Source organism: Dermacentor andersoni, chromosome 3, assembly GCF_023375885.2.
Source record: "Dermacentor andersoni chromosome 3, qqDerAnde1_hic_scaffold, whole genome shotgun sequence".
Classification (NCBI taxonomy): Eukaryota; Metazoa; Arthropoda; class Arachnida; order Ixodida; family Ixodidae; genus Dermacentor; species Dermacentor andersoni.
Genome location: NC_092816.1, coordinates 68,894,651 through 68,919,916, shown reverse-complemented (window position 1 = coordinate 68,919,916; position 25,266 = coordinate 68,894,651). Strand labels below are relative to the sequence as shown.

The 25,266-nt window shown below is 46.7% G+C and overlaps 1 protein-coding gene and 2 non-coding genes across 6 annotated transcripts in view; 1 reads left to right on the top strand and 2 right to left on the bottom strand.

The window, feature by feature from the left end:
* Sarm (sterile alpha and armadillo motif) overlaps window positions 1-25,266 on the top strand; it is a 203,498-nt gene that overhangs the window by 33,282 nt on the left and 144,950 nt on the right. Inside the window, exon 1 of one of the 4 annotated variants that reach the window (XM_050193619.3) lies at window positions 4,556-5,211. The exons of 1 other annotated variant lie outside the window; for it this stretch is intronic. In XM_050193619.3, the coding sequence (XP_050049576.1) occupies window positions 5,137-5,211 (75 nt within the window). In that variant the 5' untranslated portion in view covers window positions 4,556-5,136. Of the gene's footprint in view, window positions 1-4,555; window positions 5,212-24,567; window positions 24,978-25,266 lie in introns of those variants that run through there. 2 more of the 4 variants (XM_050193587.3, XM_050193595.3) reach the window with 2 other exon arrangements.
* TRNAH-GUG (transfer RNA histidin (anticodon GUG)) lies at window positions 7,538-7,609 on the bottom strand. The gene has a single exon. It is a non-coding gene; the product is annotated as a tRNA-His (tRNA).
* TRNAH-GUG (transfer RNA histidin (anticodon GUG)) lies at window positions 8,308-8,379 on the bottom strand. The gene has a single exon. It is a non-coding gene; the product is annotated as a tRNA-His (tRNA).

Sequence of the window (25,266 nt, the reverse complement as noted above, 5' to 3'; positions counted from 1 at the left end):
CCGGCCCCATTGCTTTTCTTGCAGTAGTATATACGTCGTACTCTGTTTCACTTCAACCGGGAAATTTCGGAAAATAGTAGAAAGAAAACGGCGGACTAACAGAAAGCATGAAGGAGCCTGTAAAGGGACGCGATCGCTTTTTTTGAACGCTCTAATACTCTCAATGTGGGCAGTCAAATAAACGGGACCGTTGTCGCATATATACATCATACGCCATCGCCGTCCGATCAACTCAAATCAAATTGTGAGGTTCAAGAGGCGGCGTCTAAGTCTATGCTCCAGCGACGGTTTTCTTTGGATAACAGAAATTGATCTCGAAGGCCATGCTTTCTCTGACTGCATGCACCGGAAGCAATTACGAGAGACGAAAACATGTCATAGACGCCATGTTATGAATACCATACAGTGTCATCCCAAAACGCGTCATGTATTGAGTGCATGCAGCGCCTCCTCGTCCCTCGCGTCACTTCTCCCCTAGGCACGCTGTGCCATCCAGCGGCACCGCCACGAAGTCTGCGCGTAGCACGTGTGTGAATATACAGGGTGTTCCAGCGAACACTTTCAAACATTTTCAAAAATTGTCTGTGGCAGACAGTACAATTCTAATCCATAAACTGGTCTACCCGAACCGGCGGACATTACATGCAAAAAGAATTTAATGCATAACCTGCTAATTAATAAAAATTCACTAATAAGTTTTTGACTAATTACCTTGTGGTACATATTGCAGTTCACAAATTCTAGCAGGTGAGACTGCAAGGCATATCTACTTTTAAAAAATTGTGGGGTTGACACCATTTACGAGATATCCGCCGTCAAACTTGCAGTAAAAATGCACTGCTGTTCCATTTACTTTGCTAACAAAATGTTGTGTTATGCATTGAGGCACACAAGTAATTGCAACGCCGACGCATTTCTCCGCAAAGATCGGGAACTAATATTTCGAAACTGATGTCATACTGAGAATTCGTTCCAAGCGGACCCGCCCCGGCTAGAATTTGTAAATTGCAATACGTGTCATAAAGTAATTAGTTAAAACTACTGCGTCGGAACGGAACGAAAACAAAAACGAAAAACAAAACAAAACGACATTTTTGACCGGAACGAGAACGTAACCGAAACGTTATTTTGCTTTTGTTTTGTTTTGTTTCGGAGTGAAACCGAAAATTTTTGAAAGGTTTTCTATTCAAGGGGAAAGTCGGCAATCCGAAAAAACCGACCTCAGGCAACGTCACAATTAGCGCGTATCTCAAGGGTCCGTATAAGCGTGTATCTCAGGCAGCGGTAGCGGGACAGCGCGAGCGATAGTCGATCGAGCGCTCCACTAATCTAGGCCTGCCGCTCGGCGCACCAGCAGATCTGCGTCCTATAGCAAAACCCAGGGCTTGCGTGCTGAAGTGCTTAACGTTTCGTTTACTACGGGTCTACGGGTGCGATGCTTTGTTACCGAAGTTTTATCTTTCGTTTAAGTTCGTTTTATCGGAAGAGCTGTCTCGCATTTCGGCGAGAACACTCAATGACGCGGTGCTACTGACATCGTGTTCAGTGCCTAAGGCACTGAGCTTGATCTCAGAATTTATAATTCACTGATTGAGAAAAATAAATACTATGTTTTCATCGTTACTTTGGCTTCCAAAATTTCTGCTTGCTAACCAAAACCGTTATGAATCGTTACGGATCTTTCTTTTTTTTTCGTTCTGGAGCATAACTGGAACGGAACTTTTTTCAGTGAAACGAAGCTAAAACCAGAATGAAAAACATTGCGTTCCATCATCCTGGTTTAAACTTAATTAGCGATTTTTGTTAATTAGGCGATTACGCATTTAAGTTTCTGTGCACGTTATGTCCGCCTCTCCAAGTAGACCAGCTCATGGACTAGAATTGTGTGAAATCTTCCACAGGCAATTGTTAAAAATTTATGCTAGTGTTCGCTGAAACACCCGGAATATTCAGACAAAACCTGAACATATGAGACATGGGTTCCATTCTGCCCAATACCGGATAAATTTTAAAGGTCTTTTTTTTTTTGTCGTTGAAGAATGGTACATATATACGCAGCTGCGCACACCCATGGGATCCAAATTGGCGTCAAAAAGGTCCATTTAAAAGCGGCACTTACCCGGTTTTACATACTCAGTGGCCTAAGTTTGCGTGACGGTCGTTCATTGATAAATCAACGACGCTTAGCATGGTAAATATCCAGTTGCACATACACAGTGACCCAGGCACGTAGCCAGGATTTTATTTCAGAGGAGGCCCAAGCCTCCAGCGGTACCATTCGAAAGAACTATTTTTATTTATTTATTTACTGCGAAAAAGCACTAGAACACTCGACACATAGAAGCACTTTTTGATTGACATTCAAATTCATTCGCATGTATCTCACGGCGAAGTAGTTGAATCAATGTGTTCGGGGTGAGTGAGTGAGTGAGTGAGTGAGTGAGTGAGTGAGTGAGTGAATAAACTTTTATTGGGTCCAGCAAAACGTGATAAAACGCGCACCCGGCTAATCCCACGACGGAACCGACAGGTCTAGCCTGCCGACCCGATCGCGGGCGCGCTGTACGGCCAGGATTTGGTCTTCAAAGACGGGCTTAATGTTCTCTACGTCTCATATGGAACGCCAAATTCAATATAGTCATTAGCAAACGCTTCACGCTTGCCTCTTCTTGTATGTTTGATCTGTTTTTATATATTATGACGTAATTCGTGTCTAGCTGATCATATATATGCAAGTAAATTTGTGAAGGAGCATGAAACATGGACCGACCGGCCGACCGACCGACCGACCGACCGACCGAACGAACGACAGACAGACAGGTCCCGGAAAGTGGATGAAGTATTCTAAGAATGTTAATCGCAATTATAAGGTTGACGGCTGGTTTGTAAACGTGGTGAGCATTTTTGGGACATCTTGATGCAGTTGAAGGTCCTAAAACAGCATGACGACAGAAGCGACAGCAACGCACAATATCATCATCATCATCATCATCAACCTGGCTACGCCCACTGCAGGGCAAAGGCCTCTCCCATACTTCTCCAACTACTCCGGTCATGTGCTAATCGTAGCCATGTTGTCCCTGCAAACTTCTTAATCTCTTCCATCCGCCTAACTTTCTGCCGCCCCCTGCTACGCTTCGATTCTCTTGGAATCCAGTCCGTAACCCTTAATGACCACCGGTTATCTTCCCTCCTCATTACATGCCCTGTCCATGCCCATTTCTTGATTTCAACTAAGATGTCATTAACTCGCGTTTGTTCCCTTCTGCTCTTTTCTTATCCCCTTAACGTTACACCCATCATTCTTCTTTCCATAGCTCGTTGCGTCGTCCTCAATTTAAGTAGAACCCTTTTCGTAAGCCTCCAGGTTTCTGCCCCGTAGGTGAGTACTGGTAAGACACAGCTATTATACACTTTTCTCTTGAGGGATAATGGCAACCTGCTGTTCATTATCTGAGAATGCCTGCCAAACGCACCCCAGCCCATTCTTATTCTTCTGATTACTTCACTCTCATGATCTGGATCAGCAGTCACTACCTGTCCTAAGTAGATGTATTCTCTTACCACTTCCAGTGCCTCGCTACCTATCGTAAACTGCTGTTCCCTTCCGAGACTGTTAAACATTACTTTAGTTTTCTGCAGATTCATTTTTAGTCCCACCCTTCTGCTTCCCCTGTTCAGGTCTCACTAGATGACGTTCTAGCGATAAACGTTGCCAGGTTCAGATTCCTATGGTGGCCTGTCCGGACCCAGAGATTCATAGCACCCTCTGCTGCGTCACAGGTCTGAGCGCCGCCGTGGTCAGTTGCTTCGCAGCTGCTGGGGGACTGAGGGCCAGGGTTTGATTGTTGTATACATATATGAGGATGTGGCCAAGTGCTGCACCAGGGTGAGGGAGTGCGCGTTAATGGTTCTGGTCACTGGGATCAGGCCGCACACCAGGCCTGTTTGCGCAATTTTATCAACACGCGTCTTTTTTTTTTCATCCGGTAGAAAATTGCGCGGCACCGGGATTCGAACGATGGTCCTCTTGCCCGTGAGGCGGATACTCTGCCTCTACGCCACTGCTGCATAAGCACAATATAAACGGCGATAAAGGGGTTCATAGGAGGTTGTTCGGCGACCTGGCAACCTGACCACGAAATACTTACAGCCGTGATACACGTTTGACGAGCACATCACAAGCACTAAGATTAACGCACACGCAAGCGCACAGCTACGATGTGGTGCGGACAACGACAATGGACTCATTGTTTTCCTTAGCATTGAATGCCTTATATCGCTGACTTCTTGCGACAGAGACCCTGACCAAGCTTGAGAGGGTAGGACATAGTAAAATAAAAGGACGTAGTTCTCGATTAATCAACCACTTTGCTCTTCTATAGGGTAGCAGATAAAGAGCAACGCTGCCTTAATACCGTACCCACTCGTGTATGGCTGCAGTCGTTGCTTATATACTTTTTCGTCGACATTCTGCACAAACACTGCGTGGTTGCGTATACGTGCAAAACTGTACATGTGTTTTCTGTTGTGCAAAGATATATGTTTCATGTTCCACTGTTTCTCATGGATCACTACAGCTAACTACGAATCTATGTAGATTCGTATTTTCAAATGAGCCTCGGTGTATGGAGCGCTCCTGGTCGAGTTTATGGCTGCTACTGGACACGGCTATCTCGATGCTTCAGGGGAGAATGTCTCTTTTAACATCGTGTAACCACGTGTTCTCTTGTTTTATTTTGTTTGTTTGTTTTTTGGCGGGGGGGGGGGTCGGGACGGGAGGGAGGGTTTGGCTTTTCTTTTTCTTTTTCTGATGCACATGCAACATCTTCCTTTTTATATTGCGCTAATGGGTTGATGCCGTTATACAACAGGTAATACGGTAATTGGTCGCCTTGGACGACCGTCTCTCCGGGAGAGAGGGTATAAGGAACGAAAATATGGAATGAACAGCGAATGGTCGTTTGTTATCAAATCGCGCTTTATCCTATACCCACGCCTCGCCATCGCTCGCGACATGTGACATCGCTTTAGATACGCTCCTCCTGGACACGTTCGAGCCCTCAAACAGGACGCGTAGCGGTTCGGACTGATTATTGATGCGTGAGTTACATTAATCTTCACCAGGCTTCAACCATGGTGCGCTGCCGCTCATCGAGGATCGCGAGGGTTCGATTCAGGAAAGGCACCCCAGCCTCGGAGTGCGATTCGGTGAGTAGCATGGTATTACGGGCCTTTGTAAGTGCGTGCGCACTTCGATCGCCAGTGTTATCTATGCTCATTGTAGGCCGGTTGTGTGCCCTACGCTCGCATTCACTTTCGCGCGAACGCAGACACACGCATATGCAGCGTGAGACGGAAGAGCAATAAACACGCAGAGAGGTGGGGGCGCATAGAAAAAAGAAACGCAGCAAGATAGCGTCGTCGTCGGGATATGAAGGGACGCGCGCTATATGCGGGAGTGCCGGAGCTCGTCCCATGTTCGCGTGCGTAGACTGGTGAAACTAAATTGAGCAAGTCGTCCCTGAACATGTAGCACAACGTGGTAAAACGACACCGTATTCTATTCGTATAAGCTAACCTGGGTCATCCGCACGGAACAATTTTTGGAAGTCTGTATACTTAGAGTTCGTAAAGTGCGTACGTGTTCTGTCTCATTTTCTGTGCGCCGTCTATATGTTGAACCGTTTCTGGAAGAGTTCAGATCCCTCATTCTCGTCCACTTTGCCGACCACGTAAAAGTCTGAATTTGTCAACTATCCATCAGATGGCGTCCCACGTTTAGCCAGTGGAATTTGTACAGCTTTGGTACAATCAGTCTGAGGAGCTCGGTCGCCAGACCTAGGGAGCTTCCGAATTTCGGCTAACTTGGGCTTCCTCTATAGTTGCACTTAACGCCCTTCGGGTGCGCTTCACGTGCTGACCGTTTTGTACTATAAGCTAGAGACGACCGTGAAAACAGGCGCTGTACGTGAAACGAAAATTTTTGGAGGTTCACGCACCCTACGGAATCATAAATACACATGAAAAAGAAAGAAAGAAAGAAAGAAAGAAAGATAGATAGAAAGAAAGAAAGAAAGAAAGAAAGAAAGAAAGAAAGAAAGAAAGAAAGAAAGAAAAGTAAAGAAGATTCCTTTTGTCTAAAACTTGAGCATGCGTGCCTGGCAGACCTCCTACTTTGCCAGATTTAATGTAGGCCCTGTAACATAAACATGTCATGCAAAGGCTCTTCAGGTTGCTTGCAAGGCAAGAACCAGGTTGAGGATGGTGTAGTGCGAATGGGCCCTTGTAAACAGGCACTAAAAGGGCATACCAAGTCAGAATAATATGCCGTAGTGCATCGTGCTCTCAGAGCTCTCTGTACATGTTTCGGCTAAAAAAATAAAGGAAAAATACAACAGGTCATCGGAGACTTAAAGTGCACGGCGGCTTCGAGTTCTTCTATTTCACGCCCAATTCGCGGCACCGATGGCATGATAATTTTCTCGAAATTTCCAAATAATGTAAGTAATTTTTGATCGCATTTAAGCATCAGTAGTCCAAAAAAGATGTTACGGTGACTGTTCGCATATATTCAAGTGCAAGTTAAGGTACTTTTACTAATATACCTAATATACGTTCAACAAACTGTTAAGCTCGCGAAAGGCGCTCACATTTTGAAGACGTGGTATAGCGCCAGAACAAGACAAGGCGGAGGTCGCTGAAGTAACGGGTCCTTCTCTTCTTCCCAGCAAACACCACTTCCCCTTCTTCAACAAATGTGCCGCGACAATATTACGTAACCTCTGTAGGACGTTAAGAGATCTGCCAATACGGCGAAATGGCGCAATGTGAGCGCCGCACCTTTATAGTGTTATGTCTTTATAGTAGACGACGCCTCCTCCTCTAGTGCTGTTTGTTATTCTAGCACCAGAATTCTGCCCTCCGACTACGTTTTAGCCTGCAGAACTGCTGTACGCAGATATTTAAGAAAATATATTTACTGCATTGGGAGGACATGTATGAAGAGTAGTGGCCTGAGTAAGTTTTGAAATGGCAATGTTATACACATGATCCAAAGAAGCCAAAAACAGTGTGCGCATAAGTATATACACATTATGTTCTGAATGCTGTCATGTCATCAGTCTGCGGAAATGTCCTGGTGACTGTGTATGTATTGAGGAAAATAAATGCCATATCTACCACTGTTTCTATAAGCGCCCATTTCAGCATGGAATTTGTAGTCACTAATCCAGAGAAGCCCCATATACAGACGGCTATGCGGAAGTATAAGGCTACCTCTGCGTAGCTGTGCAGCTTTACGGAAGCGCTTATAGCACATTCCGCAAATGAAATTGAACGATTTCACTGTTGAAAAAGAAACAATGAGGCCTACGATGATATTCTAAGAATTGGCAAGAGATCGCCGGGAATAACTCGAAACGTTTGGTAGTAAATTAGTGGGGATGGCTTGTGGCCATTCGCCATTGTATTGCGGACGGGCAGTCAGTCATAAGCAGAGTGGCGCAAATCAGAAAAAAAAAACGAAAAAAAATTCTGCCGTGACCAGGATTCGAACCTGGGTTATTGCGGCCACAACGCAAGGTACTAACCACTATACGATCACGGCTGTCCTGCAGGACGGCGGGCGGGTGTCTCGCTAAGCTGTCAACAGAGAACGCTTATAGGGTGCTTTTTTTTTTTTCTTTCATGGTATTTATTACAGTAGCATTCAAACTGACATTCACCAGTCCTGCATAGTCAGAAAATGGAGGGCACAATGAAAGTCACACACAGAAAAGGCAGCGTCATACTGTGAGTCGGAATGTTGGTTTCACTTTAGAAGGGTGGTAAGGATAAGCGCCTCATGAAAATAGGGTACGAGTCCGGCTGTATATCGAGTCCTTCATAAACATGTTTTAGGTGTAGTGTCATTTGGATAAATTGTACCGTCGTAGGTACCACCGTTCAGTTATGCACTTATACCAGTAAGGCAAATTTCTCATTGAGACGCAGCCAACATCACGTATCACGTGGCGGTATGGCCAATGCCGTAGGGGATCTCCACGGAATAATTCCCACCACACGTGGTGCTCGTTAACATGCACTTAATCGAAGTACGTGCGTACGCTGGAGTTATCGCGGCATCGAATTGAAATAAGACAAATAACGCGATACTGGCCACAAGACAAAAATGTAAAAGGAAAAATTAATCGACCGCGATGAGTTGTGAATCAGCGGCTTCGAACCTATAGTCGTCGTCAGGAAAGTACATGGTCAGTGCAGAGTATTCAGCGTGGGCGAAAAAAAAAAAACGAAAAAAAATTCTGCCGTGACCAGGATTCGAACCTGGGTTATTGCGGCCACAACGCAAGGTACTAACCACTATACGATCACGGCTGTCCTGCGGGACGGAGACGGAGCGTTTTGTGAGCGACTTCATGGGAACGTTGAACGCATTTTTATGGTATTTTTATTTTTTTGCCGGTCAGGTTTCTCACTCTTTCCCTCACATCTCTGGGTTGTTACTTTGCTCTCTCCCTCCCCCGGGGGGTGTCCATTTTATCGCGCCGAGAAGGGCGTTCCCCGCGGCAGCGCGCTTGCCCTCCTCTCATTTCTCGTATCCAGCACAAACTGGGTCACGCCGGCTTCCGCGAGCATCGATTCCTCGGGGCTCGACATGCTTTACATCGTTGATTGAGATCCATAAGGTCGTTCTTCTTCCCTCTTTTTTTTTTCTTTCCTTTTCCTTTTTCTTCTCTTTTTTTTTTTTTTATGTCACCTCTCTACAGCCGATGGTCACGGGAAACATACTACAAAGGCTTGTTTTCACTGCATAGTTTAATAGATAAAAGTCGGAGGAGGGGGGAAAATGCAGCCGAGAGTGACAGAAGATTAGGTGGATTGATTAGACCACGAAATTGTCAGGCATAGAATCGATTCAGCTAGGGTGGCGAGACTAATTAAGTAGCTTACGCAACACAGGGGCAGCCAGTGTGATCGCTTGGAGAAGCCTCGATTCAAAGCCTTGATCATTCCAGCAGCAGAGCATGCTGGAATTATGCTTTCATTATTGAAGCCCTTTCCTCGTTTATTTGTTGTTTTTGTTTGCTTGTTTGGTTGTCTTTCTTGCTTCGAAAGATTGCTTTGAGGATGCGCATAAAAGTGAACCTGGAGGCTGCACTTCCCGTTCCAGTTAAAGTGCCAGATTTCATCATCATCATCATCATCATCATCATCATCATCATCATCATCATATTTTATGTCCACTGCAGGACGAAGGCCTCTCCTTGCGATCTCCAATTACCCCTGTCCTCGCCAACCGATTAAATGACGCTTAAATCCGTAGCGTCCCAGGTATTTCTCCGATTGTCGTGGATACGGGTCCTTTTTTATGAATGTGAATCCTAGAACAGTGGTCAAGATGCTACGCCTTTTTTTTTTTTTTCCTGTGTCGTGTTTTTCATGCATTTCCGGTCAACAGTTGACCAGGTACTGCCAGTCTCTGACGTTACGGAAGCTGATGCAGGAGCTTCAACGTGGCGTGGGCCGCGTATGTAATTCGCTCCTCTATTGTTTTCTGGATTGCACAAACCTCTTTCGCCGGTTAAAAGCACCAAATCCACAATGCGTGTGTATCGTCCATGGCGACCGTACTATATTTTAACTTAATATCTTCATTTATGAGTATTTTTGACGTTACGCACGCCGCGAGTGCATGGCTCCGTGGCTATGTATGGTGTTCTGCTGCTGAGCACGCGAGGTCACTGGTTCGACTGCCTGCTGCAGCGACCTCGTTCTGACGGTGACGGAACGCGACAGCGCTGGCCATCGTGCCTTCAGGTGCACGTTAAACAACCCCACGTGGTCAAAATCAACCCGGAATGCCCAAATGCGGCGGGCGTCCATCTTAACCGACTGTGTAGTTTGGGGGGCGCTAAACCCTACAGTTTAATTTAACCTTACGCATCGGTGTGGGCGTAGCGCATAAATCACGTATAGTTTTGACCGTTTACAAGCCCATTTCGATTATTTGGTTCTCTGGTCATTCGGCAACTGAATTTAGCGAGACAGGCGGCGGCTGATTTGCGTATCCCGCGCAAAAAAGCAATACGTTCAGCGGCCGTCGTCGTGATATTGACATCGTCATTGATATTGTTCGCAAAGTTGCTCTTGTGGCCTCGACAAATCAAGTTTCCCGATCAGACTAGAGGTAGGTCTTCAGCCTCCTCGTTCTTCATTCTATAACTATTATTTTATAATACGTATAGCTAGCTCTTCGTTCGCTCTAACGAAACACCATTGTGGCATGATAGCACGTGTCAATCTCTCTCTCTCTCTCTCTCTTGTTATGTTTTGCTGTCTCCGGAAAATATGTCGGTAGAATTAAACGAGCAGCGCGGAACTTTTTCTCTCCTTTGTCCTGTTTTGGGGCTGTTTGCCGGTCGGCGATGACAATCTCATAAGGCAGGCGTCACTTTTCGCTTCCCACAGTGCGCTGAGTTCCATCTGTCCACGTCGATCCATCGTAACCGCCGCCGAGTCAACGAGCTTCAGTATTGCTGCGTATCTATACTGCGCAGGCTGCGCCGCGTGCATCAGTTAATCACAAACTGGCAGCTAGCTGTTTTGGCCAAAGCGGGATTCCACAAACGATTACGCGAGGTGCGAAGAAGAAAGACACGCTCGAAGAGCGAAATAAATGTCGGCAACGGCTACGCACTCAAGAATGCGCGCGGGCAAGTCTACCCGGACGTTTAATTAAGCGTCTGCAGCCCGAGAGAACCGTTCTCCGAGCGGAATGCATGGCGCGTCCCATTGTGACCCGCAGCGGCGGCACCTCGGGTGTGAATAATAGAACGCGCTCGCTTGCGCTTCGCTCATCGCCGACGCGCCAACGAGCCGCGTCGGCGCCGAGTTGATGGGCTGCGGAGTGGCGGGGAAGTGCGTGGCTGGTTACGCGGCGGGCCATCTGCGCCGCTTGTACGCGGTAAGCAAGGCGCCGTGCGGCATGTAGTTAGGGAGGCGACGGGGTTCTGCGTCCAATGTACTGGGTGATACCGTGATTCTGCTGCAAAGTTGTACGGGCGGTTTAAAGCGACGATTGAAGAATGACTATAGCGGAGGGCGCTGGACGGCAGGCTGTCGAACCGGAACCTAACCGAAAACCGGGGGAAAAAAGAAACGTTATTTTTGCTCTAACCGTAACTGAAGCAGAATGTTACGATTTTTCTCACTGCGGAGGGAAAACTGAAAGGAAAAAAAACATAGCGGTTTCCGGTTAAGGCTGATCATCTTTCCTGGAGCTTTTCGTCCACGCATTGTCTGAACTATAGTGGTTCAACTATGCTACCTTATTTGTAAACATCCACTGTCTTCCCGTGATTTTAAACGTAGCAGCACCGTTGGAACGGTTTTTAGCGTATTTTCAGCGGTTTTTGGCGTTCGCTTTCTGAACTTAACCAGTCGCTTGTGTATATATAAGCACAGACGTTTCAGTGTTTCGTGCGCAGTGCCGTTGGTATTTGTTTACTGAACAGGTCAACATTCAGTGTGTGCGTGTCCGGACAGACTACACGCCGTGGCGGTGCGTCAACTGAGCTTGAAAAGGACAATGAAAAGGACGCTAAACGGCTGGTGCGTAGTGGCAACTGCTTGGCGACGCAGGCCCGCTCGCGCAGGCAGGGAGAACTCGCGACCGAAATTATGGAGGACGCCGCTAGTGTTCCTAGCGGATGACGTCATGTGCATACCCCCTATACGGAGGCGCGCTGGAAACGTGTATAGTTGCAGAACAATAAAGAAACTGATACTCTGAGCTGTGATCATGATGATCACGGCTTCAATATTTTGTTTCGTGTGTGATAATTCAAGGTCAAGATGTGAAGGCCGATGGATTAAGAGACACAGAGAAAACGTGTTTTCCCCACCACCACTGTCATCATCATTATCATCATCATTCATGTGAACTGCAGCACGAAAGCCTGTCCCAGCGATCTCTCATATCCCGCGTCTTTGGTCAATCGAGTTCGGGCTGCCCGCAGACATCCTATGTAATCTCATCACACATATAATACTCTGCTATCTACGACGGCGTTTCCGCTCCCTAGTTTGACGTAATACTTCTGCGGAAACCCGCAATGTGCAGAGAAGTAATTAATTAAAGGAAAATGTAGCAATTGCTACGAATGGGTGTATGTCTCATTTTCCCTTAATTACTTTTTTCCCTATATATAGGCACCCATCTTGTAACTATAGCGCAGACCAACGGTGATTTGCTGTACACATTGCAAAACCTGCCCAACTCTGCTTCTTCCTCTCAACCTCCACCATGACATCATGTCACACCCGTTCTCTCTCTAAATCCACACTGCCATCTTCCTGTCTCTTGGTGTTACGCCAGTTATTTTCCGTTCCCGATCGCTCATTGCGCGCGGTCCTTCTTTCTTTCTTTCTTTCTTTTTTTTTTCATTTTCGAAGTTACAGTCCGGTATAATGTACTATAGTATGGAATTCGCTGGTTGTACTTTTCACTGATAACGGTCAGCTGCCGTGTGTGTGTGTGTGTGTGTGTGTGTGTGTGTGTGTGTGTGTGTGTGTGTGTGTGTGTGTGTGTGTGTGTGTGTGTGTGTGTGTGTGTGTGTGTGTGTGTGTGTGTGTGTGTGTGTGTGAACAGTGTATGTGTGCGCGCTTTGTTTTTGTTTTCATTTCACTCCTTTTCTTTTATCCGTCACCACCTCACCTGGAGCAGCATGACAGGCCTATCGTTAGGCTAACCTCTCCAGATATAATTAAACTCTCTCTACTACACTTCAACGTGTTCTTTTCATTACGCGTCAGCGTTGCACTCGCTTTTTGTTGCACACTCTCTTCCTTTGCTGTTTGTACTCCCCTTTTCTCCCTCGTCCGATGCGGTATAGCAAACCGGATATTGTCACTCGCAAACCTTGGCGGCGGATATGCAACATCCTTTCTGCCGCAGGCGTCACGAGTAAGTGATCTTTTTGGGTGACGGCAACTGGTCAATAAACCCACACATGCTACCTGGCGTCACACGTACTCGTGACGCCTGCGGCAGAAAGGATCTTCCGCATCCGCCGCCAAAGTTTGTGAGTGGTGGCGCTGGCTAACACTTCCAGGGTTTGTACTAGTAGTAAAAACATACATATCCCAGAAACTGGATGGGAAAACGGCGCCGCGGTAGCTCATTTGGTAAGAGCATCGCGTGTGTAATGCGGAGACGTGGGATCGTTTCCCAACTGTGGCCAGTTGTTTTTTTCATCCACTTTCATTACCGTTAATTTATCATTTCTTTAACTAAGTTGGTACAAGTAATTTCCCTTATGTCGTGCTTGGTGTCTTTGCTTGTTGGCTTCTTACGATGTGAGTAATAAATATCGGCCCCTCGGTTCCTTTTCTTCTCGTTCACTACGAGGTAGTACGTCACTCTGAGCGACAGAGCGTTAATTAACAGCGCAGTCAGATAGCTTCAGGCACGATTCTTTGTCAGACACTGCTTTCTCGTAATATACAGTGTCTTGCGAGTGTTCTTGACAAAGTGCCAGTGGCTCGGTATCCATGACTAGCACGATAGGAATCGTGTACAAAGGAAGATTAATCGAACAAAAGTTGACAGAATCACGCACTGTTTTTTCTGGTGCCTAACTATTGTCTGAGCCAATGAAGCGTATCCAGCGCAATATTACTAAGCATCGACACCTACGCAAATGTGTGATATAACTTCTCCCTGTAATGTCCCAGGATATATGTGCACTGTTCAAGAAGATGTGAGCACATATAGCCTTGCAAGGTAGCTAAATCGACTGCATAGTTGTTGAGGCTGGAAGTTAACAGGCAGTAGTCGGCGAATGTGAAACCTTCGCACTGCTGCCGAGAGAGCTGAGTAATGTGGATGAAGCAGCGTATAGCACTAAATGCTACGCATTAAGAGGAAGCTTCAGCTCGGGTGCTTCTACCTAAACACATGTAAAAGGAGAATTCGTTTTTCTCAGCAACCACTCAACCAAATTTGGCGAGGTTTAATGCATTTAAAAGAAAAACTTAAAATCTAGTGACTGTTGGGTTGGAATCTTTGATTTAGGTCAGCAATTTTTTATTAAAAATTCGCAAAAATCGAAAATCTTCAGAAAACGAAACGTTTAAGTTTAGAATCTCTGTAGCTCAGCAATGAAAATTGGTATCGCAATCATGTGAATTGCATCTGATAGTACATCTAAAGCGGACAAATTGGTATGCTACACATGGATTTTAAAAAAATTGTAATATGAAAATACAGCTTTTGCAGAACCCTTGTGCAAAACGTAACAAATTCACGTAAGATATAAAATGACGTATTGAGTTTTTCCGCTTTTAATGATCAAATGGGTGCCGTTTCCAGAACCGCGATATCTCTTTTTGATGCAGAGCTATCAATTTGTGAACTTCGTGCTTCTTTTTTCGAACTTTGTGAAATTAAAAAAAGAAAAACTTGTTTAAGAACATCCAGGCCCAAAATCGAAATTGCGCTTCCAACAGTGACTAGAATTTAACTTTCTCTCTCAAATACAACAAATTTCATTAAAATTGGTTCAGGGGTTATCTCAGAAAAACGTTTTTGCGCTTTACATGTATTTGAATAGGCCGCGTCGGAGTTGGGCCCGAGCTAAAGCTTCCTCTTAACAAAACAACCTAATGTGCGGATATGTTGTCATTGGCCAGAAGCCGTGCGCGTCTTGGTATGTAAGCGACTGTACCAATATTAGGCTGTAGTGTAGTCTCGCAACCTATCAACTTCAACCCATCTACGGATAGCAACTTATCTAATGAATAAATGTACGCGGTAATGTTGAATTAAAAAGGTGGAAAGTACGACGCTCCCACATGAGAATGTTCCTTCTTCATTTCCATGACACAGTTAGACCAAACACCCTTTCCTAGGGTGTTATTCGCAACACCCACTTTTCGAGCTGTCTTTGAGCTGTTTTTGAGCGGGTGTTCTCTCCCGCTGTCCCTGTCTTTATTTGCGGTCAATATGATATGCAGTAAACACCAACTACAGGCCAAACTGAAGTTCTTCTGAAGCATATATCTCGCACAGATGGCCCTTCTTTCTATGTTCCGTCGTGTTTCGTTTCCCCAAACGAAGAATCACTCATCAGTTACATCGTTACCGCCCGTGTTGTTTATGTGTTCTCTCCCGCTGTCCCCGTCTTTATTTGCGGTCAATATGATATGCAGTAAACACCAACTAGGCCAAACTGAAGTTATTCTGACAGCACGTGTACTTTGGTCTATGGTTATGTTCTACACTTGAAAATAAAGGACTAGGCCGCGCTGTAGAAGGACCTAAACACTGAGCCTATCAAGCTTCGTCACCTCTTCCGTCGTCCAAACGGCGCATAATACGAGAAAACTCTAGCTGTGACGTCATTCTGACGCAACGGCGACGAGATTTTGGGCGCGAAATTCGACAAACTGAAAACTTTGCCTTCATTTTCTCCAATGTCAAGTAATAAATACCGCCAAATGAGTGAATGGAGAGTTAGATAAAATGCTTTTCAAGTCTAAACTTATATAGTGTTGCGCTTTTAGTGTCCACTTATCACATGGAGAAAACGTGGCACGTGCGGTCATCATATCCAGAAACGCAAGTCGGCCTCGTCATAAGAAGCCAACAAACATTGACACCAAACTTGAAAACAAAATTGAAGGCTAACACTCCCAGGGTTCGAGTAGGAAACATAAATACCCAAGAAATTGGATCGGAAAACGGCGCTGCGGTAGCTCAATCGGTAGGGCATCGCAGGTGTAATGCGAAGACGTGGGATCGTTCCCCACCTACCCAAATCCGGCGTCCCTTAACAGCATATATCCTGAGATGTACCCGAATTGTTCTTACGTGGCCTTTGGTGAGGCTGCTACTTTGTCTCACAGGCTCTGGGAGCGCGGGTCGTTGGGCCCCAGGTTCACCAAGGAAGAATGGGACGCGTTCCTGCGAAGTCCCGTCTTTGACGACCAAATCCGGGCCCTCCAGCGCGCCCGCGATCGGTTCGGCAGGCTAGACCTGTCGGTCCCGTCGTGGGATTAGCCGGGTGCCCGTTTCATCGCGTTTTGCTGGACCCGATAAAAGTTAATTCACTCGCTCACTCATCGTTCCCCACCTGCGGCAAGTTGTTCTTTCATCCACTTTCATTGCCATTAATTTACCATTTCTTTAATTCAGTTAATATACAAGTAATTTCCCCTATGTTGTCCTTGGTGTCAATGTTTGTTGGCTTCATATGATATGCTTAATAAAAATCGGGCCCCTCGGTTAACTTCCTTACAAGCCGGCCACGTGACGCTCTGCGGCCGGCCATTGGTATTCGAGGGTCATCAATAAACGACGCAGATCTATCTGAAAATTTTCGGATAAGGGTTCCAGGAGTGACGTATACGAATAAACGGGCGAGCGCTGATATAGGCGTGCGTGGCAGGAAAGTGGGAAATAAATGAAAGGACAGAAGCTCAGGAAGCAAAAAGCAAAAGTGGCACAAGACATTGCGACAACGCGGTAAACCATACAATCACGGTTGTGCGGATGTCTCTCTCATTGTCGTGACCGCCAATTGTTTCTTCCTGAGGCAACACTTTCGTTGCGACACTCTCTTTTCCTGTCTTGTGTGAACGGGACGCCGACGAAGCGGCACAAATGGCCGGCACGGGTGCGTCTTCCTTTCTGTCTTTTCGTCGCCTTGCATACTTGAAACGGTTTTATTTTTGTCTTTCTTTCCTCTCTCTCTCACTTTTCTTTTGCTTTTTGCTTTTTGTCGTGGAGGGCCGCTTTAGGGCAAGCAGAAAATAAAGACATACAAATGCAACAACCATGCGTCGCGCAAGGTTGCAGGGTACTGATTGAAACGGTGGCTCAGATTCTATACGACTACTTCTGCATTCACATTTAACAGCATCATGCTTATCTATGCATTCACAAAAACAGCTTACAGGATCTGCGTAGTGGTATACTACATAAGGGAAAGGCTACCTGATGAATTAACGATGGTGAATTGGTATGCGCGAATTGGGCGCATCAAATGGTAACTACTGTACGATAACAATTTGCAGTGCCTCTGCAGACTACTCGCGTCAGTGTATACTGTATGCAGTGACCATGTTAAAGAAATATATATATATATACATGTAGAGAGAGAGAGAGAGAGGAAGTACCTGCTAAGTCTAAGCTAACTTGTAATGACATCAAATTCATTGCAGTTTCTCAAGCGCTTCACACTCTTTAGTGATAATTATCGCCTATCATTTACGAGTTCACCGCAGCTATTACGCGTTAAGGTACGCGAGATGGTTCCGAATTCGGAAAATGCATTAGACATTTCTCTCGTGGACCAAGCTGAATCACGAATGTCAAGAACATTACCAGGAAGGCAAACGACAGTGCTGCAGCTAATGGTTTCTGCATTGCGGGGCGCATGCCCGGAAGTTTTTCAAGTAATATATATATATATGCTTCGTGCAGTGTACGCGCCATACAAAGTACGATTCACCACTTGATTTCCTTTTCTTCCTCTCTTTCCATCCGTTCATCCCCTTACCCGTGTGTATACGGTAGCCAACTTGACATGTCTCTGCCTGACCTACCTGCGCCTTTCATTCATTCATTTATTCGCTTTATCACTTTCACCGATACGCTCAAAACGCGTCTGTGGACTGCTTTCATTGTCTCAACTGCTTTGCGCACAAGAAGCGGCGCTGATCGGTCCTCCCGAAGGAAGTGGGGCTGGAAGTCGAGTCGTTTAGAACTGCTTTGGTTACAGCGTTACGAAGGCGAAAGACAAAAACGATCGCGCGGCCGCGGCGGCTCCGTTACAGCGTTGCGATTTGAGAAAGAAAAGAAGAACTTGAGAAAGAAGAAGAATTTGAGAAGGAAAAGAAGAACATCACCTATGCTTGCATTTCGGCATATTAGACGTTGGAACATCTGGTTAACCTCCCTACCTTTCCCTTCTCGTCTCTCTCTCTCTCTCTCTCTCTCTCTCTCTCTCTCGGGTGGTCCAAATCAATCCGGACCCTCTATTGTAGCCCAGTGGCTATGGCAGTGCGCTGGTACTTTGGTTTAAGTGTACTTTAAGCAATCTCAGGTATGGTCGAAATTAATCCGGAGTCTCCCACTACGACGGGGCTCATAATGAGATCGTGGTTTTGTAACCAGCTCCCCAGAATATATTTAAGTTAATCCGCTGCTCTCGGCCACCTACTGATGAAGTATCTGAACGTTAAACCCCGCAATTAAATTTCAAACAAATGCGCGCGCTGTCTTTGTTACTCCCGCACCCGTTGTGCTGCAGGTGTAGCTATCTGCAGCCGGGCGAGCACGCGGTCAACTTCGCGTGCGACACTGTCGCACGGAGTGTTGCGTGACGCTAAAACGCCCGGTAACCATTGCTGTTATCAGTGATTTTTCGTGTGATGTGAAACCACTTACACCGGAGGTTGTTGAGAGCTTATTTTACGGCTCGTTACAGGAATGGTGTCATTGCAACTGGCAAGCCGATAACAACCGAGCTCTCAGACTCGTCTCCAGTGCCTTATATTTTGGTGTTTAGTTGAACACGGAAACGTGTCTTAGCTGACTCTTATTACTTTCTTTCCCATTGTGAAAGATTCCGTATTTCGATCTTTCACGACGTTTTTCATTATACAGCATCGCTAACCAACGTCCGCAGGTTTTCTGCAACTTATCGCACTTTGTGCAATCGTTTAACAAACGCGGCTTAAAAGCTCTGTACGTTGCTCAAACAGTTAGAAAAACCAATGGCTTTTGTATCCTTCAAGTTATTTTTACGTAGCTAATGTGCATCGTTTACACGTTACTTTTGATCACATGTTGCTTTAGAGTCCCTGGCTGAACTGAAGCCGGAAGGCTTCGAATTACGAAACCAAAACGCGAATCCATAAGTATACTTATCACTGAAGTTTTCTCTCAAGCAGCCATGTTGTTGGGCGATCGGAAGCGTTATCCGCAAGGCCACTCATCGATTAACCAGAGGTGAGCCAGTTTTATTTTTCATCGGCCCATCCTTTATAGGTGTCTCGCTGATATGGTCGCTGCCAGCCTCGAGAAATTGGCGGTGCGCCTCGAATATTACATAAGAGTAGCATTCCACCTTTAGGCATGCGACGTGCGCCAACGCTTTATTTATGGTCAGCGCACCTGGTTACATGCATTTAGGTTGCGCAGTTAGGCGTAGCGAGGGCCAGCTTTGCGCTAAGCGTATACAGGGTATGTTTTTTTTTTTTACTTCGAACACTTCCTTCTATTTTAAAAAAGAATGCCACAATAGTCACTCGAACCACTTAACTACGCATTGACTATAAGCCTAGGCGGAAATCATTTTAAAAAACAACCGAAGATATCAATTCAATAAATAAGCTATAATTACATTAATGAACTTCTTAGAAACATTACGGCACATGTTGATGTTGGAAAGCGGAAGTAAATTGCCATGAAAGTCTATAGTTTCGTGCTTAAACGTTTCAATACGTCCGTGTCAACCGAAATAATTGGCCTCAAGTTATTTGTCGAGCTTACGTGATTACGCACGCTAGACTGCGAGGCACGGTGCAGCCCTCCTGCGGCGTAGCAAGGGGGCGGGGGGCAAGAAACGAAATTGGGCTAGACGGCGCGACAAAGATGGCCCCTCTCGCCTCTGCCGCTGAAGTTACTGTGCATCATATCAGGAGCGGCGCACAATGCCGATCGGTATAAGATCGCGGGAAGAGGCATAATTGTGCGACGGCAGCTTCATTTTGCGCCGCCCTGCTACATCACAGGAGGGTTGCGCCGCAAGCTGCGCTTGGCGGTGCTGGGTGCGCGTAATCAGGTAAATTCGACGAATAAATTGAGGTCGATTATTTTGGTTTGCAGGGCAGCTTTGAAATGTTTAAGCGCGGAACTATAGGCATTTATGACGATTCGCTTCTACGTTCCTATATGAACGTGTGCCGTAATATTTTTAACTGAGAAGCTAATTAATGTAATTGGTTTAAATAGGGAACGAATCGATTTAAATTTTTTTCCAGATGATGCCCGCCTGGATGCGTGAATATTCGATGGTGACGTGTTACGTTACGAGAGCCAACATTAGAGCGAGTCGATACGTACATGGCGGAAGCAGCGCAACTATGTGTATACGGATGGACGCAGAAAGAATATACAAAAACACAAAGCACCGCTGTGGGTCCTCTGCGTTCGTTTCGCGCGACCCGTCTGTCTCAAGAGCGGTGAATCTCTGGTGCTGGCGGCGGCGACACCTTGCTATGGGGAAGATCGCACGTGACCACGAGTTGTGACCTGTATAACGGTAACTTCCCAAACTTAACGCTTTGAACAGTCACCCGCTCCTGTGAACCGTAGTTCTTTTAATGCGATAACATTATGTATGGGTGAGCTTCGCCGACATTGAAGGAGGAGGAGGAGGAGGAGACAAAGGGGAGGAAAGACAGAGAGGTTAGCCAGTGTAAGTACCGGCTGGCTACCCTGTGCTGGGGAAAGGGTTAAAGGGAATAAAAGGAGAAAGAAGAAGATGATGAAAAAAAATGGAAACCAGAAAATTCACACAGTAACGCGAAACTACGCGCTACAACATTCAAAGGCGGTCGCACAATTCGCATGTCCTTAAAAAAGTTCAGCAAAGCCCTTGAGGCCTTGAGTGCCGAAGCCCGTCCGGACCAGTGTCCTAGAGCTTTTTCCTCTGTAAAGGGGCAATTGTCCAGTTTTTCGAGCGCGGTCACGAGCACTTTTCTTGGCACTTTGTAACGGGGACAGTCACAAAGGAGGTGCTCAATGGTCTCCTCGCAGCCGCAGGTGTCACAAGTAGGGCTGTCGGCCATTCCACTGCGGAATGAATAGGAGTTCGTGAATGCCACGCCGAGCCACAGGCGGCACAAAAGTGTTGCTTCCGCTCGTGGTAACCCTGGTGGCAGACGGAGTTGCAGACGTGGATCCAATCTGTGGAGACCTGCGTTCGTGAATTCACTGATGTTCCACAGATTCTGCGTAAGCTCGCGGGTGAGGGAGCGAAGACTTGTGGCTGCATCTGTTCTTGACAGTGGTATTGCTATAACGTGGGCACCATCATGGGCCGACCGGGCAGCGTCATCCGCACTGTCATTTCCCGAAATTCCGCAGTGACCCGGTATCCACTGGTAGATGATGTTGTGTCCCTTGTTGATCGCGTGATGGTGGAGTAGTCCGACTTTCAAGGTATCTAACATAAATTATGGGCCGATCCCGAAGGCATTGCAGTCTAACAGAGAGTCTCAAGGCGCTACAGCTGCCATGAGGGAAGAAGGCGAGAGAGCGCCACCAAACGTTTCCAAGCGCGGCAAACGTTAAATTTTAAATTATGGGGTTTTACGGGCCATAACCACGATCTGATTGTGAGCCACGCCGTATAGTGGAGGATTCCGGAGTTTGGACCAACTGGAGTTCTTTAATGTGGATTTAAATCTAAGTACGGGGGTGTTTTTTGATTTTCGCCCCCATCGAAATGCGGCCACCGTGACCGGGATTCGATCCCGCGACCTCAAGCTTAGCAGCCTAGCACCATAGCCACTAAGCAAGTGCGGCGGGCCGGCAAACGTTTCAAAGACCGACTCTGGCACGAGAGAAGCATGCTTGCAATCTTACATGGCCTAATGGTTAGGTTAGGTTAGACTCCAAGCGGATATGCCTTGCAAGCTCACCGGCAACAACGCGTAAGTTGCAATAAGCGCCGAAAAGTAATTAATTTAAACATAGTTAATTGTTGGATTCTTGCCATTTAGTTGACTATGTGCATCGACTTTTCGTGCAACTAATGCCCGCCTTTTTTGAGTAATCTAGCACAAGGACTAGAATTATGTTATCTGCCACAGACGATATCTTTTTATTTATTTTTTTTTTTGTAATTTTGTGAAGCTTAGAAATTATCACCCCGTATATAGTAGAGTGCAGAACGGTCGTTGCGACATGAGCGCGAAGGAATAGTGGTCATTGAAAGTGAAACAGTTTATCTTTCGGGAAACGTAGCATTTCGACCACTCAACTTTCGTAACATCAGACAAAGCCTATTCAAGACGACAATAATGGTGCCATTCCGCGTCATCCGGTAAAACAATGTACTCCGTGTACGCGAGATGACGCTGCTCGACATCTTCGGAATGGACTTCCTCGTCTCCCGACGCCACTCTCTTCGAGTCTTGCGTCCCTCGAATTTGCGTAAATATGTGCAGCCGTAGATGGCGAGAAGCCTTAGCTCACCACGAAAGCTCATCCGTGTTTTATAGAGGGAATTTCCCCGTCAATTTAAAGGCCACAGAGCCTGTCAAGTCGTAACCTTTTTTTTTTTTTTCGTTCCTGCTATTTCTCTCATCTGGACGACCCACCGTGAGCAAAGTGTTCTCTGCCGCGAGTCGTTCGAGCCCGGAACACAAAGGCAGTGATTAGACTCCTGTCATTAGAATCGGAGAGCCTCCAAACACGCAATCTAAATACTGGCAGCGTTCGCCCGCGGCCACCGGCCGGCACGTGTCTCTGTAGTTGTTATCTATCTATCTATCTATCTATCTATCTATCTATCTATCTATCTATCTATCTATCTATCTATCTATCTATCTATCTATCTATCTATCTATCTATCTATCTATCTATCTATCTATCTATCTATCTATCTATCTATCTATCTATCTATCTATCTATCTATCTGGACTTCGCCGACAAGGTATTCGGCTCCGTTTGTTTCAGTTTGTTTGAAGGTCACGATGCTTTATGCACTTGCTCAGACAAGGCACCGAAGAACCAGTGACAGCTGACAAGCTTGATTTAGTTTAAAATTAAGAGGCATTACGCAAGGTTACGTGCGACGTGGTGACTTGTACGCGCCTCTTTTTTTTCTTTAGACCATACAGATTTTTTATAACGAGGTTATAAGAGCAGCGAACTTGGCGTTCTTGCAGACGAGTTCCCAAGTGAGGCGGAAATACCTTGCCGCTAATAACGTGAGCTTCAGTAGGTAAATAAGAAGAAATTAACTTTTGTAGCAGTGCTTTAGGTGCAGTTGCTTAAGTGCAGATTTTGAAGGCATTCACATTTTAATGCACCCTCGTGTTTTTTTTGTTTTTGTTTTTGTAAATCTTGAATGTCGAAACTAATTCTAGATATTTATCACCGAATTTCAGCGGTAAATTCAGGCAATTTCGGAACCGAGCGCGGCCCCGCTATCATGCCAGGGCGAAATGCCCTGTGACGACAAACGCAAGGAAGTTGGAAACCGAATGCCTCGGTCAGTCGCGGCAGCTACTGACACGGCAGGCTTTGCCTGCCAAGCGCGTACGGCGTTGTGTCGGATCAGGCTTTGCTGCGTCATGCTATCACTCAAACTTCGCCCTACACTTTTTCTTACGGGGCTTTGTCGTCTGACGCGCAGCGGTACGTGTTCAGTCTCCATTGCCTCGTTTGAGCTTTGGAATTGGATGATGAATATCTCGGGCTAGATGCGATTTTCAAATTTTTTTAAAAGGTGGGTATGCACGAAAATGTAACTGCCTCCAAATTTCCCATTTAGACAACTGCCCCGAGGCACCAATAAAAAGTTCATGAGAGAAATTTTGTTAATTAGTCGTCTGAAGCTCTCGTTATAAGCGACAAAGTATGTCCGTCTGTCGTAGGAACTCATCCGCAAACAATTCCACGTTCGCTGCGCTCATTTCTTCTTTGTAAAACATCTGTATAGGCTAAAAACAATAATAAACAAAACACCCTGTATAGCTAGGACCGTTAAGCGCTCGAGTAGTCCGGCACACTTACGTATCTGTGCACTTGCGCTCGTCCGAAAATCGCGGGACGGGGTGAGTGCCGGCGAGCGTAAGCGGGCGGTGACTGCAAAATCGAGGGAATGCCGCTTTGCGTGAACGGATACGATATTGTGACCTTGAAGACTATGCGCGCCCGCGTAGCACTTTGACGAACGCCGCGATCGCACGCTGATTCTGCAACTTGAAGTCCCACCTTCAGTTTTTTAGGGCAGGACAGACCAGCCAGACCGACCAACGCGCGGTGCTCGTGCCGGTGCACATCTTCCGGTGTGAATGAGAACCAACACCCGTCGCGGAAGCTACGCGCTTGCTCTCTCGTGCGCGCACTTAGCTGTACAAGCCGCGACTTGACGTCGTCGTGTACACCGGGCTCTTTATTCCGTCCCTCACCCACGGCAAGTGTCCAGCCGGTCCAGCGCGTACGCTTCCCTTCTCAATGCGCCGAGACCTCTCCCCCACCTGACGTCTCCACGCGCTCTCCTGACGCCGGCCGGCCAACGTGGGCCGTCGTTGTCCGCATCGAGAAACGGTCGTGCCGTTGAATGAACGTGTTCCTCGCGGCGCGCTGGCGCGCGCATCGTTGGGCATTACTCATGTCCTGACATCTTCGAACGCAGTGGTGGTGGTGGTTATAGACACATGGACCGATCGTCCTTTCGAGTGAACGCATTGGCGTAGCGGCTGTTGTGTGTGCCTCCCCTGGATACACGTTGATCCGCCTTCCCTGCGCGCTGTCACCGGTTGGAGCGCTTTTTTGTAAGGGTGCTGGTGACACTTCTTCGTCTTCGGCGTGGTCTTCTTCGCTGTGTTCCGGGGACTCGACGAAACGACGATCCGCCCAACAAAAGCGCTGCCAACAGCAGAAAATTCGAACTCTCGCGGAAGGTTCACTTTTTTTTTTTTCGTGTTCGGCCGCACGTTGAATGGCCGACGTCAACCGCCTTCGGCGCATCAAGAAGTCGTGCCAGAAGATGCGTTCGTGCCGTCGTCTGGGCGTCCTGCGCGCGGTCGTGATACCGAGTGAGCCGCCCGACCGCTCGTCCAGGGTCCGCAACGACGTGCCCGTCGCCCCGCGCGAGGGCTCGAAGACGGCGAGATGGTGCTTCGGCCTGGCCTCGCCTCTGGCCGTCACGGTCAAGCCGCTCTTGGTAAGAGGCTCGCCATGTGCGCGCATGCGCGATATGTGTGCCGGGCGTGTAAGTTATCGCTCTTTCACCGTGCATATATACGCTCGAAGTAGAAATTTAAATTTTCCCTTTCAGACTCACTTGGATACTATTATTTACTGGAACTGCTTAATACTCAGAGTTAGCTTGATCTCGCTAAGATAGAGTTTCGTTGAAAGATCGTATACCAATACAATGGAACTTCAGCGCAGACACGATACAGTGAGTTTTCATTGCACATGCAGTCTTGACACAGTGTCCACGAATGCTA